A 14,055-nucleotide genomic window follows, 5' to 3' on the forward strand; every position below is an offset into this window, starting at 1 on the left:
CAGAACCCTAATTCTCTATTCCTATAGTAATCTTATCTCTGCTCCCTAACTCCTAATCAGAAGGCAACTAGCCTTATTGGATTAATCACAGCCTTAGGAAGAAAACTCTGGATAATTTTACCAAATATCACACCCTCCAAATCTACCTACACACACAGTCCCCAGCTATCGCAGACACTGTAGGTGCCCCCTCCACATCCCTTGGGACTGACCACTTCAGAATGATCCCATTAACTTCCAATGGCCAGTCTCTGCACCTCTTTGTCTGAAGGCTTTCTCTGAAACAAGGAAAGGGTGCTTTGCCAGCACAAGGCAGGCCAAAGTGCTGCGAGAGAAGCGGTTGTATAAATACCCAGTCTCCCCTCCCTCAGGTGGAATACCATTAAGGTGTGATTTTGCCCAGTCCTCACAGGACTAGTCACTGAGCTCTAGCCACTCCCAGTGATAGCTGGCTTGATGACACACCTTTTATTGGTCACTTCACCACACCTAGAATTGTTCTCTGCGCCTCCCAATCTTTGTATCCATGTCAGCTTTTGTTGGGGGGAAGGAATCCAGTCTAAGACACCAGCCTTAGCCTTTGAACCCCATCCTGGACATCTAAGCCTCTTCCCCAGTCCTAACTGTTTCCCTGAGCCACCAACTCTGCTTGGCATTCTAAATGCCTATTCCTCACTCCCCAGCCCAGTCCCTGCAACACTGGCTTCCCCCCTAATTTCAACCTAACAATTAATTTTAACCCTTTTCCCTAGCCACTCTGCCTTCCTCAAATACCCTTGGTTCTTCCCATTGGGTCAGTTCTTGGAGCCCAGCCTGGCCGCATGTGGTGCTATTCTCTCCTAGATGCTGTGTCTGCAAACTTGAGCAAGGGACTTGATGGGGAACTACAGGTCAGTCCCTGGGGGCTGACAGAGCTATAAGGCCACTGCTTCTGGCTGTTTTTCCACCTCTAGACAGGAAATCAGGAAGGCTGAGGTCAGTCCTGGACGACTCACTTCAGGGAACTCAGGGCTGGCAGCAAGCCTGAGCAGCTAGCTGACCCATGGAGGCAGAGCTGAGCTTGCCTGAGATGAGGTGGAATTAGGGGCTGAGAGGATGGGGTTCCCCTCAGTGCTTGCCTGCCAACTCCTGCAATTTCCTGTCTTTCTCCCTTTAATTCTTTTTTCCCTTTAATTCCTTTTCTTTTTAACCTATAAGCAGCAACTAGAGGCCTTAAGAAATAGCACCCATGTTGGCAATTCAAACATCAGCCAGAGTTATTTCACATAGTTCCCCTGAATTTTTAGACTCTTGAAAACCAAAATCCTAGTTAAGAAACAAATAACAGAGAAATAATTTGTAGTACATATGATGAAAGGTTAATATTCTCAATATCAACAAAAATATCTTAAAGGAGAAAAAAAAACCCTTATAGAAAAATTGACAAAGGCTATAAACAGATAATGCACACAAAAATAAATCCAAATTAAAATTCAACTATTTTTATATCTTATCATATATAAAAACATGATAGGATATAAAAGTAATCTGGTCCTCATTAATAATCAAAAAGTGCAAATAAAACATCCATTGGGTGTCATTTTTCACCTTTGACCTTGGCAATGATTAAAAAGATTAATGCTATCCCAGTACTACAGAGGTGTGGGGAAATCTGGCTTCCCATTCACTGATGGAGGGAATGTAAATTGGTACATTTCTGGAGGGAAATTTGGCCAAATGTAACAAGTGTTAAATGGTATTGCAATTCTTTTTCTAAAAAATTTATCCCAGATATTAATAGGACTAATGGGGGAAGATTCGTTGTAAAATTTTTATAAAAGTGGAAAGCTGGACCTAGCTGTCCTTCAAAACTTTTTTTTTTTTTTTGGCCATGCTGCATGGCTTGTAGGATCTTAGTTCCCTGATCAGGGATTGACCAGGGATTGAACCTGGCCCTGGCAATGAAAGTACCAAGCCCTAACCACTGGACTGCCAGGGAATTCCCTCAAGACTTTTTTTTTTCTTAATATTTATTTATTTTGGCTGTACCGGGTCTTAGTTGCAGCTCACTAGATCTTCGTTGCAGCATACGGGCTTCTTAGTTGCAGGCATGTGGACTCTTAGTTGCGGCATACATGCAGAATCTAGTTCCCGACCACGGATAGAACCTGGGTCCCCTGCATTGGGAGCATGGAGTCTTACCCACTGGACCAGAGGGGAATTCCTTTTTTTTTTTTTTTTTGATGTGGACTATTTTTAAAGTCTTTATTAAATTTGTTATAATATTGCTTCTGTTTTATGTTTTGTTTTTCTGGCCAAGAGGTATACGGAATCTTAGCTCCTGTAGCTCCCCGACCAGGGATCCAACCCATACTCCCTGCATTGGAAGGCAAAGTCTTATCCACTGGACTGCCAGGGAAGTCCCAAGACATTTTAAAAAACTTTTAAATTGCCTGCCTTCACCACTAGAGTAGGGAAGCTTATGTGTCTCATACACTGCTATATCCTCAATGCCCCAAACAGTGCCTAACACAGAGTAGGGGCTCGATTGTCTGCTGAATGAATAAATGAATGAATGATAAGACAAATGAATCAAGAGGGAATTCATTAAATGGTTCACCCATGTATAGTGGTCAGCAGCCATTAAATAGAAGTGAATAATAACAGTGAATATTTATTGAGCTTGTACCCTAGGCTACACACTATGCTAAGATTTCCTCATGGATTATATAATTTCTCACAATAAACCTATGACATAGGTAGATACTATAATGTATAGTCAGGACTTTTCTCATTGAAACATACTGAAACCTAACTCAAATTATGTTAGGGGGAAGAAAAGGAATTTTTTGGTCCATGTAACTGGAAAGTCCAGAGGGTTGTTCCAGCTTCAGACGTGGCTGGATTCAAGGATTCAAACAATGTCTTTTTTTTTCTTGGTTACGCATAGTCAAAATATTTAATTTTTCACTCCTCAAACAATGTCTTGATGATTTAGTTTTTCTCTCTTTCCATCTCTCTTCTTTCTTCTTCGTTGTCTTGGTCCCTTGGCAGCCTAGTTCCGCATGGAGGGTCCCTGGTAGCTCTGGGTTACATGGGCCCAAGGACACTTGCTATCAGAAGGCAAAGCTAGCAAGTCAGGCCAGGGATGGCCCTGGCTCTCCTTGAGCCATTCTGAATTCTTATGGCCAGAGGTTAGGGCTCCCTGACTAAAACTAGTTAGTGTATGCATCTCTGAGAAGGCCTGGGTATGGGAAAAGTGGGACCACCAAAGAGAAACTAGGCAGATGAAAAGCACTGCACATTACAGATGCCTCCTGTAACAGATGAGGAAACTGAGGCACAGACAGGCTAAATAATTCCCCTGAAGACTCAGAGCTAGTAGGTGGTAGGAGGCTGATTCAAACTCAGGCAGCTTGACTTTGGAGCCCATGATTTTAGTGTGATGTTTAATTTTATGTGTCAACTTGACCTGGCTGTGGAGTGCCCAGATATTTGGTTAGACATTGTGGGTGTGTCTGTGAGGGTGTTTCTGGATGAGATTAACATTTGAATCAGTAGACTGAGTAGGGCAGATTGCCCTCCCCAACATGGGCAGGCCCAGTCAACCTGTTAAAGGCCTGAGTAGATCAAACGGTTGAGCAGGAGAGAATTTGCTCTCTGATGGTCTCTGAACCAAGACATAAGTTTTCTTCAGGTTTGGACTGGAACTTATACCATTGGCTTTCCTGGTTCTCAGGGCTTAGGACTGCAGATCCTGAGACTTCTTAGCCACTGTAATTGCATAAGCCAACGCCTTATAACAACCCCCTTTTTACATATATGGTAAATATAAGTAAATGAATAAATAAAATTAATATATTGGTTACACTTTATATATATAATAAATAAAATCTCATATATATGGCTATTATATATATTTTATATATGGTTTCATATATATACTAGTCATTAGGAGATAGGAGATATGTATATGTTTATATATATATCTATATATATATGTATGTACACATGTACATACATATATATACAAATCATATGTATCTCTGGAGAACCCTAATACATTTAGCTACAAGACAATATTGCAAAGCTATATGCATGGATATGGAAGATGTTCAAGACATATTTCTAAGTTAAAAATAATCAGCTAGAATATACTATGTGTTGAATGACCCCATTAATATAATCACATATAAATGAAGAGCCTGGAGAGGTATACACCGAACTGTTAACACAGGGTATATCTGGGGAGGGGGATGGTATTAAGGAGAACTTCTCCTTTCTCATTATTTGAATTTTTTTTCCCCACAAAGGTCAAGTATTTCTGGGAAAAACAATATTTCCATTCTTAAAAAGAAATTTTAAGAGTCAGTAAAATCAAATTTCACACCAAGATGGGTGTGAGCAGCAGGGAAATCAGCTATTGCTTCACGAACAGAACACAGGATGTGAAATGGCAGCATAATCTCTGCTCTTCCCCTCTCCTCCCATTGCAATCTTCATTTTATTTAATTTATTTTTAGTTTCCTGAGAAGGGCTGGAGACAGTATGCTCGGTTGCTCTTCTTTTCCCTTGGCTCTGAGAGTTTATCCATGCCAACTGGACTGTAAGTGACTAAAAAAATAAACTGCACATCAGAAAACTCAAGGGCCAGAAGGAACCTCAGGGAGGGGCTGCCTCAGTGATTTTAAAAAAATAAAATAAAAGATTTTTAATTTTCCTTTGGAAAACCATACTCAAGTGAGGGAGGAGAGCAGAAACCAGAATTCTTGCTCTGAGAACATGGCTTGCCAGTCACTCATCTAATCTAACCCGATCATTTTGCTTAAGGGTGTCAGGTCTCCTGCTCTTGGCCAGCTGTACCAAAGGTTCCTGAGTCTACACTTGGGTTGCATTTTTTTCTGGATTTTCAGAGCCCAAGAAGCTCCTGAATTAGGCAACAAGTCATGTTGTAACTGTGGACGGTCTCTGCATCCTGCACAGGTGAGAGATGCCCCCCACTTTCTCTTTCCTGAAAACCCAAGGCTCTTTTCTTTTTTAGGATTGTTGAAGAAACTGGCTCCCATTCTCTCCAGGGGTCCAGGATATTATAGAGTTCTCTGTTCCCCAGAGTGGGTCAGGGCCAAGGGATATAAGAAAGAGAGCAAGGGAAAAAAAGACAGTGGCAAGGCAAGGAGCCTAGTTAAGCTCTTAGAATTAGGGTTGAGATTAGGCTTAAAACCTAGGGTTAAATTTTACAGATAATATTAGGATTAGGATGAAGATTGAGGCTAGAATTTGGATTGGACATTGGGACTAATACCAGCTTAGAATGAACGTTAGTGATGAAAGGGTTTAAACTGGGAGTTAGAGAGAGTTGTGGGATAAGGATTAGAATCAGAGTTGGAGGACCATCTGCTTTGTCTCAGGTCTCTACATGTGCCTCCTTTTTGGTTGTGACTTTCAGGACTAAGGTCTTTGGACGCAGTATTACCAAGAAAGCAGCCCTTGTGAGCCCCTGCCCTTGAGCCACACCTGGCTCCTTCACAGCAGCTCTGGCTGCTGAAGCATTAATATTATCCTTTCCTAAACCCTACTGAGCATGTAGATGGCTCCTTTTGGGCCAGTGGTGATTGCAAACTACCCCCAAGAGTCACATCACAGGTTCATCTGGAACGTAATCCACAGCAGAAAATAGTCAAGACAATTATGACAAAAGTACTTCTGCCAATTACCCCCGCACTTTGGTCCCCTAATTTGATGATGCCCTGGAATTTTATGTCCTCTCTGAGTTTTTGGCCGAGTGGGCACGTTATAGGAACTGGTTCAAGGGCTCTTCAGACAGAAAACTTGGGAACTGAGAATGAAGAGTTAGCCAGCTAGGAAAGTAATGAGAAGAAGCAAATGAACACTGGGTCTCATTTCTTACAACTGCAGTGTGACAAAAAAGCTCACAGTGAGTTTCAGTGTCTTTAGGGAAGTTGGGTGGTGATGGAGATGTTCCCTCAGGATAGTCTGATTAGGATGCCAGCTCATATATGGGTCTCACATTGATTAACAAATTATTGTGCCTTTGTATTCATTCAACAAATATTTATTGAATGCCTAGCAAATGTGCCCTAGGGATTATGTATATAGCAGTAAACAGACATAATCTTTGAAGAGGAGACACACAAATAAATATTTAATTATAAACTGTGATAGGTGCTGCAAAGAAAGAGTGCCATAGAAGATAAAAATGGGGCAACATAATTTTAATTGGGGCTGGGTGTCAGTGAAGTCTCCTCTGAGGAAGTGCCATTTAAATTTAGGCCTGAAATAGCTCAACTAGCAGTTCCTTTGCTGGAAAATTCTTGAACTTTTCCATTGTTCTATATGGGTTTGAATTTCAGGCTGCAATTTACTCCTGTTTTGGTCTGTGGTAGACACCTTTTGGAATCTTTGCCAAGAACATAACTGATCTTGGAGAACTGTAGGTTACAAGGATGGGTCTCTGGCAGCCATGTTTACATTACAAAGCAAAGAGCCTTCACTTCACAGTGCTCCACTGGCTAAAGGAGACTGTACCAGAAATAGAATTTCTGGTAGAAATAAGACCTAGACCAATAAGGATCTTTCTCCTGGGAATTGGGATTCATAGATACTAATTAATCTTTGCTAGTTTTTTTGTTTTTTTTTTAAGATTTTTTTTTGATGTGGACTATTTTTAAAGTCTTTATTGAATTTGTTACAATATTGCTTCTGTTTTATATTTTGGTTTTTTGGCATGGAGGCATGTGGGATCTTAGCTCCCCGACCAGGGATCGAACCCACACCCCCTGCATTGGAAGGTGAAGTCTCAACCACTTGAATGCCAGGGAAGTCCCTCTCTGCTAATTCTTGAAATGAGGATAGGTAAGCTTGGACAGCCATGTTCTACTATGTTCCTAGAGAAGCAGTGAAAACAGATCTGCAAAGAGGAATGAAGCAGCACTGTAGAGAGAAGAGCATGTGACCAGGGAGAAAAGAGATAATGAAGGAATAGCTACTTGGCTTCCTGCTGGTATTTCAGATCCTTGTTCCAGTCCTTCCTGAGATCTTGTTGATCTCTGTGCCCTTGGGCTCTATAAGATTATTCCTTAAAAAAATTTTTTTTTGCCATGAAGAAGTTTCAGTGGGTTTCTGTACTTGCAGACAAAGGAGCCTTGACTAAGAGTGGGTTTTCGTTTTTGTTTTTTTTTCAGTATGCGGGCCTCTCACTGTTGTGGCCTCTCCCATTGTGGAGCACAGGCTCCGGACACGCAGGCTCAGCGGCCATGGCTCACAGGCCTAGCCGCTCCGCGGCATGTGGGATCTTCCCGGACCAGGGCACGAACCCGTGTCCCCTGCACTGGCAGGCGGACTCTCAACCACTGTGCCACCAGGGAAGCCCTAAGAGTGGGTTTTTATCAGATTAGCTCTTTTATTCAACAAACATGGATTGAGTCTGTGTCAATCCCACTGAGTTTGGTGGAGCCCACAAGTCCACAGAGCATGCACAAACAGAATGGTATGTACAGAAATAAAATAATAATATTTGGTAATAAAATTAATCTAAGTAACACCCTCTGAGTCTCTGCTATCCCCACTGGGTTGTGGGTACATTAACAGCTATTTCTAAGAGCCAGTTCTTTTGGAGCTAGGTTTTGTGAGGAGAGACAGACATGTAAATTTCCTGGTCCTATAATGGAGACTACATGGGCAGAGGGAGGAGGGACCAATTCTGCCTTGCAGAGTATGGGAGGCATAGAGGTAATAAATGCCTGAAGGGGCAGTAGGAGTGTGCTGGGTAGGACAGGAAGGGGCAGAGGGGAATAGGAGGGACAAAGCCTTAGGAAATGCCTTGTACATACTGGGTACTTAATAAATGCTTGTTAAATTGAATAACTGGCAAACAGGTAGGCGAGCAGTTTGTAATATGACAATCATGTTTTATATTAAATTTTCCTTTTGGTTTTAGGGTTTCCTTTTCCACATACAAAAGAAAGTCATCAAGATGCCAATAGCAAGAGTCCCACTTAATCTGTTTGTTAAACTCAAAGCCTGTAAATCTTCTGTGAATGTGGCAATTTTATGTCAGTTTAAGTGGGGATTTAAGGAAATATGAGTCCAGTGGGAGCTGGGTGTGCCATATGACTTCATCCATTCTATGGGCTTTCGACAGAAATATTTATTGAAGGCTTGTGAAAATCAACAAAGCCGAAACTAAATATTATGCAAAATAAATCAGCATTCACGTTTGGAAGGTGCTTTGGCTTTAAGTGGTTTGATTTTTGCAATTACTGTCTTCATCAGCAGGAGCCTCTTTAGGAGGATGCTAAACTAAGTGTGATCCTTGCTCTTTATGAGGTAGGGGGTAGATGGGCCCCTAAGATCTCTCTTCAGGACTATTCACTGCTGTCTCTCTGAGATCATTTAGAGGCCAAAAGAAGCAACAACAATGTTAGTAAGTCCACAGAGCATGTACAAACAGAATGGGCAGGTACACGTAACTCCGTATCACCAGTGCTGTGAGTGACTGAGCTAAGTGGTGTCAAGCTTCTGCTTTCCAAAAGCAACTGGAAACCCAGGCATTAAGAGAAATCTACTGAACTTTAAATAATTGTGACTATTCAGAAAACTAATTGGTGGGGGGCAGGAGGGGAAAGCAAGCAACACCTGCTTACAATAGGGCTTGTGGCTGTCAACTGGCAAGGCCTCCTTCTCTCTATCCCAAGAAAAGGGGTTCAAGGCCCCCCTGGATGGGGTTCGAGAGGGTCTCTGTACACGCTCAGCTGTGGCGGGGAAAAAAAAAGCCAGTAAGCCTTCCTAGAAGTAGCAGGGACTGAGAAGTCCGCCCATAGGGCCTCAGCTATGGGTTACCTCTCCAAGAGGTCTGGTGGAAGTTTGCTCCTTGTTGAAATTAATCATTAACAATCGCCTTCTTCTCACGATTGACTGAAGCTCAGAATGGGTTCAGGATAAAAGACAATGAGCGTTAAAGGACTCGTTTTTTAGTGCCTCAAACTTTTTGGTCACTTACCAGTTTCCATCACTAATTTGGCCATACCTACCCTCCCAAAGCCGAAATGTCCACTCCAGAAAGAAGAGAGGTTCTCCTAGCCTAGGCATAGGGAGTGGATTTGTGCCTCTGAGGTTGGGGACACCGATGTGGTTAGACGGGCACGGAACCCGACCAAGACACTAGCCTCTCTCCCCCCGCCATTGCGGGTGCGGAGAAGGGGAGGGACGTTTCCCAGAAGTTCATCATTGCCAAAGAGAAACCGGTTCTCTGGGTGGTACAGGAAGAGTGAGTTGGGTGTGGGAGGCCTGGGAAGAGAGATTTCCAGGGGTTAGCAGTTCATTGAGAAATGTCCTCTGGCATCGCCCGGGACCAAAAGCGAAGGGCTCGCGGACCTCTCGGATAGCTGAAGACCCCAGCAGCCCCAGGAAGACCGAGCTCCACTTCCGGGTTTGGAAGTTCTCCTCCTGGCCCTTCCCAGTGCCGGGTAATGGGATTCTCCGAGCGCATGCGCGGTGCTCGGCCGCCGCTCTGGGACTGGTTCAACTAACCCTAAACAACTAATCTGCTCCTCCCCCTCTCGCTTGGGGCGTACCATTCGCGTTTGGGGGGGGAGGTAACATGCTCCAGAGTATTCAGAAGCCTGCTCCCCTTCTTCAGACAGGGGAAGGTAAGTTTCCTTAAAATTTTAAAAGTTCCAAGAATAAGAAAGCCTCCGAGGCCTATCGTTGAGTGATATTTCTACGGTCTCGGCTTTGCCCACGGCCCCATCCTCTTCCTTTGAGGCGCTGAACAAAGTGGCACGCCCGGATCCCAGCTGATCAGCTGCTGGGCTTTGGCGGCGGCTTCCCCCCGGCGAGACCATTGTGACTCCTTGGGAGGGGTGCGTGAGGAGGGGAGGGGGCGGAGCGGCCATTGTCCGGTCAGCGCAGCCTCCGAGGGAGGGAGGGTGTTACGGAGCGAGCGGGGCCCGTGGTTTCACAGCGGCTGCCGCTACGCTAAAGCCGGCGGGGGGGGCCTCAGGTCCTTCCCAGCGCCGCCGCACGGGACATCGCTCTGGCTGGGAGCGGCGGTGGGAGCTGCCGAGGGCGCCGGGACTTCCCTCCTCCCCCGTGGTCCTCGGTTCACCCGTACGCCCCACCTCCTCAGCTCCCCTCCCTCTACTCCCCCCGGCCCCCCCATCTCCGAAGGCCGAGTGGTGCGGCCCGCCTCCAGCTGACCGGCCTGGAATCCCGGCTCGGAGCCCCGGACTCGCGCCCGCCCGCGCGCCCGCTCCCTCCCCCTCCCCCAGCCCCGAGCCCCCCGACGCTGCCGCCGCCTCCGTCTCCGCCTCCGCCTCCGCCTCCTCCTCCTCCTCCTCCTCCTCCTCCTCCTCCTTCGAGCGGAGCCCAGGCCCAGCCGCTAACACCGCTGCCGCCGCCGAGCTCCGCCGCTGCCGCCGAGCACCATGGGAGATGCCGGGAGCGAGCGCAGCAAAGCGCCCAGTCTGCCGCCTCGCTGTCCCTGCGGCTTCTGGGGGTAAGTGCCCGGCTGGGGGGGTGGGGGCCGGGGCGCGGGCGCCGGGGCTGCCCGGGCAGGCCTCGCGGCCCGGGGAGGCCGGAACCCTGGGGGCTGGGCCCAGGCCGGGCCTGCGGGGAGGGGGCAGGGGCCGCGTCCTGGGGAGGGGCACCGGGTGGGGAGCTGGGGGTGGGCAGAGAAGGCCCTGCCGGGGGTGCGCTGCCACCCTCGGAGACTCGGCTGCCAGAGGCTCGGGCCGAAAGGGGCCGGCCGGGCTACTGGTGAGGGGGGCAGGGCTGCGTTCAGGGATGAGGGGGCGGCGTTGGCACCTCCCGGTGGAGCTGGGGTGCCCCCTTCCCTTGGCTTGTGGAGGCCAGCCCTTCCTCCCCTCCTTGGTATGAGTTGGTGCCCAGGAACCAGGAGGGTATTTCCTCTGACTTTTTCACCTCCCCTCCTCCCTGTCCCCCAGAGACTTGCATCATCACTTCCTAAATTATATCCTAGTGCCCCATTTGCTTTTAGGAAACTGTTCACACGTCACCCATTTTTAAAAGTCGAGCCCAGAACCCAGGTTTGGGTAAAGTTACAAGACTGTTGAGGTCTCATCTTATTTAAAACACGTTTGTTTCAGAAGGTCTGTAAGATTCCCTTGTCAAAAAAAAACTCAAGTCAGCTTGGCTTAGGAACGTGAGAGCCAACTTGCTTAATTGGCTCAAATTCCCTTCCGTCCCCATTTTTTTTTTTTAATGATAAAAATATTCACCTTGGCCAGCCTGTATTATTGCTTGGCCATCCTGTGTTAGAGTGAAAATATTTGAGGTGGGAAATCAACTTTTCCACCTGTAGTTACAGTTTAAATTCTTCTTGTTACACTTGGAGTTTTTATGGATTGCCACCCCTCTTACCAGACAGGTGCCTCCGTCATAATTTATGATTCTAGATCTATTGTAAGGAAACTGGAGACTTTGAAGGCCAGCTTTTGTGATTTATCTCTTTTTTTGTTTTATTTTCCAAAGACTCAGTATATTTGGGGGTGCATAGAGGCAGTAAGGAAATGATTATTTCTGGTGAGGGCATCTTGGGAAGATGTATTGAAGTATTTTATCTTTACTGTCTCTCAGATCCTAGGGATGATTGAGGTAGAAATTAAGGCTCTGGTTTTTGGGAGTGCAGAGAAAGATTAGAAAGTGGATCTTAGTGTAGATTTCTGTGGAGTTTGTCATATCCAAAGGTTATGACAAAAAAAATCTAATTTTCTCATCTTTCAGCCTTTTCTTTCTCAAAAATTTCTTGGTGAAAGGATATTAGCGAAAAATAAGTTACGGCGTTACCAAAAGTTCTGAAGATGTGAAAATATCTTAGGTTTTATAGTCTCCCCTTTTTTTTGGCTTAAAAATAATTGTGTTGCTTGCTAAGTGCTTTCATAGGCAATCTAATTCCCACAAGAATCTTATTAAGTGGGAACCATTCTCTCTTTTATTTGTAGATGGGAAAACTGAGGCATTATTTATACACGAGGAACTTGCCTTTGCATTCTGGGATTTCAGGGTGGAGCTAATGAGCTCTGTAGAGTGCTTAGTACCATCACGTTTATGACATCAGTCTGCTGCCCTGGAAAAATCTGGAGTCACAAGCCTCAGATTGTAACTCATAAGAAGACATGTGGCTCAGAGAAAGTAGCTGCCAGTGGCAGCTAATGCCCAGGATGTATCAGAGGTCTATTTCCTGGCAACATGTTAATGTCTTTGGGACCATTATTATGAGTGGAACCCACATTAAAAGATTTACATCAAGACTTAGAAACTGAGCAAGGTTCTGAGTAATGCAAGGAGAGTTTGGTAGTAGAGAGGAATAGTTACACTGATGCCATAGTTGACTTATAAGCAACCAGGGCTGCTTTTTTGATACTTTCAATATGGCACTTTTTATGAACTGCAATTTGCCTAACAAGAGTTAGGCGAAACTAATATCTTTATGGTGGAAGCTGTTCTTTTTAATGTGTAATGTTTTAACCTTTCCTAAAGGCACCTGTGTAGTTTGCAGTTTATACCAAAGTATAAGGAAATTGCTGCCTAGTTTCCATTATATCGTGACTGATTTTGAACGTTTCCCTTATTGCATGGGCTACATTCATGTTATATTCATTAAGTAAACTTATAATGTATTTAGCAAATATTTGAGTGCCTCTGATATTATGGTAGACAAGAGGGGCACTGGCACCATTCTCTGGGAGCAGGGGACATAGAGGAGTAAAAACACCAGTTACAGTGAAGTGTGTTAGGCTTGGAATTGGGTTTGTTGGGAGGGGCACCTACTCCAGTTGAGGTGGATGTAGAGGAAGATAGCCTGGAGGGTGATGCCAGCCTAAGCCTGCAGGAAGATAGGAGAGAATGGAAATAGATAGGGAGAAGGGTGTTTTCTGTCAGGCAGAGGGGAGAGCATGGATGAAGCCCTGGATATTAGAGAGAGCACTACACATTTGATCAGCTGAAAGTTCATTGTAGAGGATTGGTAGATTGTGAAGAGGGGTCAGCTAGAAATGAGGCTGAGATGGTGAGAGCAACTGGTGATACAGGGCCCCATATGTGATGCTTATGACTTTGGATTTTTATCCTGAGTGCACTGGGGAGCTGTTGAAGAACTTTGAGTGGGTTGTGAGGTGATTTTCTTTAATGTGAAAGATTACTAGATGATCTTGAGGGTGGCCTGTGTATGTGGGTATGATTATGTGTGTGTGTGTGTGTTTGTGAATGTGGTATCTGTATGTTTGTGGCATGTTGTAAAGTCCAGAGGTACAGAAGACTTGTCAGGAGGCGTGATCCCCAGGGGATTACTATACCTGTATAGTGGCCAGGGAGAATGGAGAGAAGTAGATGTCAAAGCCATTCAGGAGGTAACTTGCCTTTGCCCTTTATGAGCATGAAGGTGAGTGTGTTCTCTGGAAACTTTAGTCAGCATTGTACTCTGCGGAAGCCGCAGGTCTGTGAAGTCAGCTAGTCAGGGCCCATACCCAGCCCTTTGCTGAGGAGCCTGTTAGCAGAATGTTCTGGTACTAGCAGACTAAAGGCAGTTCCTTTAGGATTGCTCTTCTCTCTAGTGACTTAGGCAGAAGGACTTGCTGCCTAGCATTGTCCACTCAGGACACCAATCAGTGGGGGTTGGTTAACATAGAGCTGTCAGGTGGGTCTTGTGGGACTGCAATGAGAAAGGAGAATGCCTAGAGGAGCATGCAGTGCAAATGTGTTAGTACTTCGAACACTCAAAATTTCTAGTTTTCTCCTTGGTTTTATATTGTGAAATTGAGTGTAGGTAATTAAGTTAATGTGTTACAGAGAGACCACTGGGAAACTTTGCTACCTTGGAAATTGTTGAAGTTTTACTAAAGTTGCAAGGTGTTTGTATAGCACATAAATGTTTTTAGGGTTAATGACCATAAATGGTTTTTTCCCTGAGACATGGACTTAAAACTTTTAGTGAAATATGAGCATGAGCATTTTCTTGGCTTATTTTAGGCATTCAGTAATCATGCAAAAAATCATGCTAGTTTATAATTGTCAAATCTGAAATGAAATAGTCAATTG

The 14,055-nt window shown here is 45.1% G+C and overlaps 1 protein-coding gene across 3 annotated transcripts in view; it reads left to right on the forward strand.

Annotated features, from left to right (window-relative positions):
- Positions 1 to 9,472: 9,472 nt before the first annotated feature.
- The window catches only part of ZFAND3 (zinc finger AN1-type containing 3), a 314,500-nt gene continuing 309,917 nt past the window's right edge, over positions 9,473 to 14,055 (forward strand). Inside the window, exons 1-2 of one of the 3 annotated variants that reach the window (XM_027127133.1) lie at positions 9,473 to 9,647; positions 10,127 to 10,495. In XM_027127133.1, coding sequence (XP_026982934.1) covers positions 9,599 to 9,647; positions 10,127 to 10,495 — 418 coding nt within the window. In that variant the 5' untranslated portion in view covers positions 9,473 to 9,598. Of the gene's footprint in view, positions 9,648 to 10,126; positions 10,496 to 14,055 lie in introns of those variants that run through there. The other 2 variants (XM_027127135.1, XM_027127134.1) reach the window with 2 other exon arrangements.

This window comes from Aethalodelphis obliquidens, unplaced genomic scaffold, assembly GCF_003676395.1.
Source record: "Aethalodelphis obliquidens isolate GAN/ISIS:26980383/991018 unplaced genomic scaffold, ASM367639v1 scaffold31, whole genome shotgun sequence".
In the NCBI taxonomy this organism is placed as follows: Eukaryota; Metazoa; Chordata; class Mammalia; order Artiodactyla; family Delphinidae; genus Aethalodelphis; species Aethalodelphis obliquidens.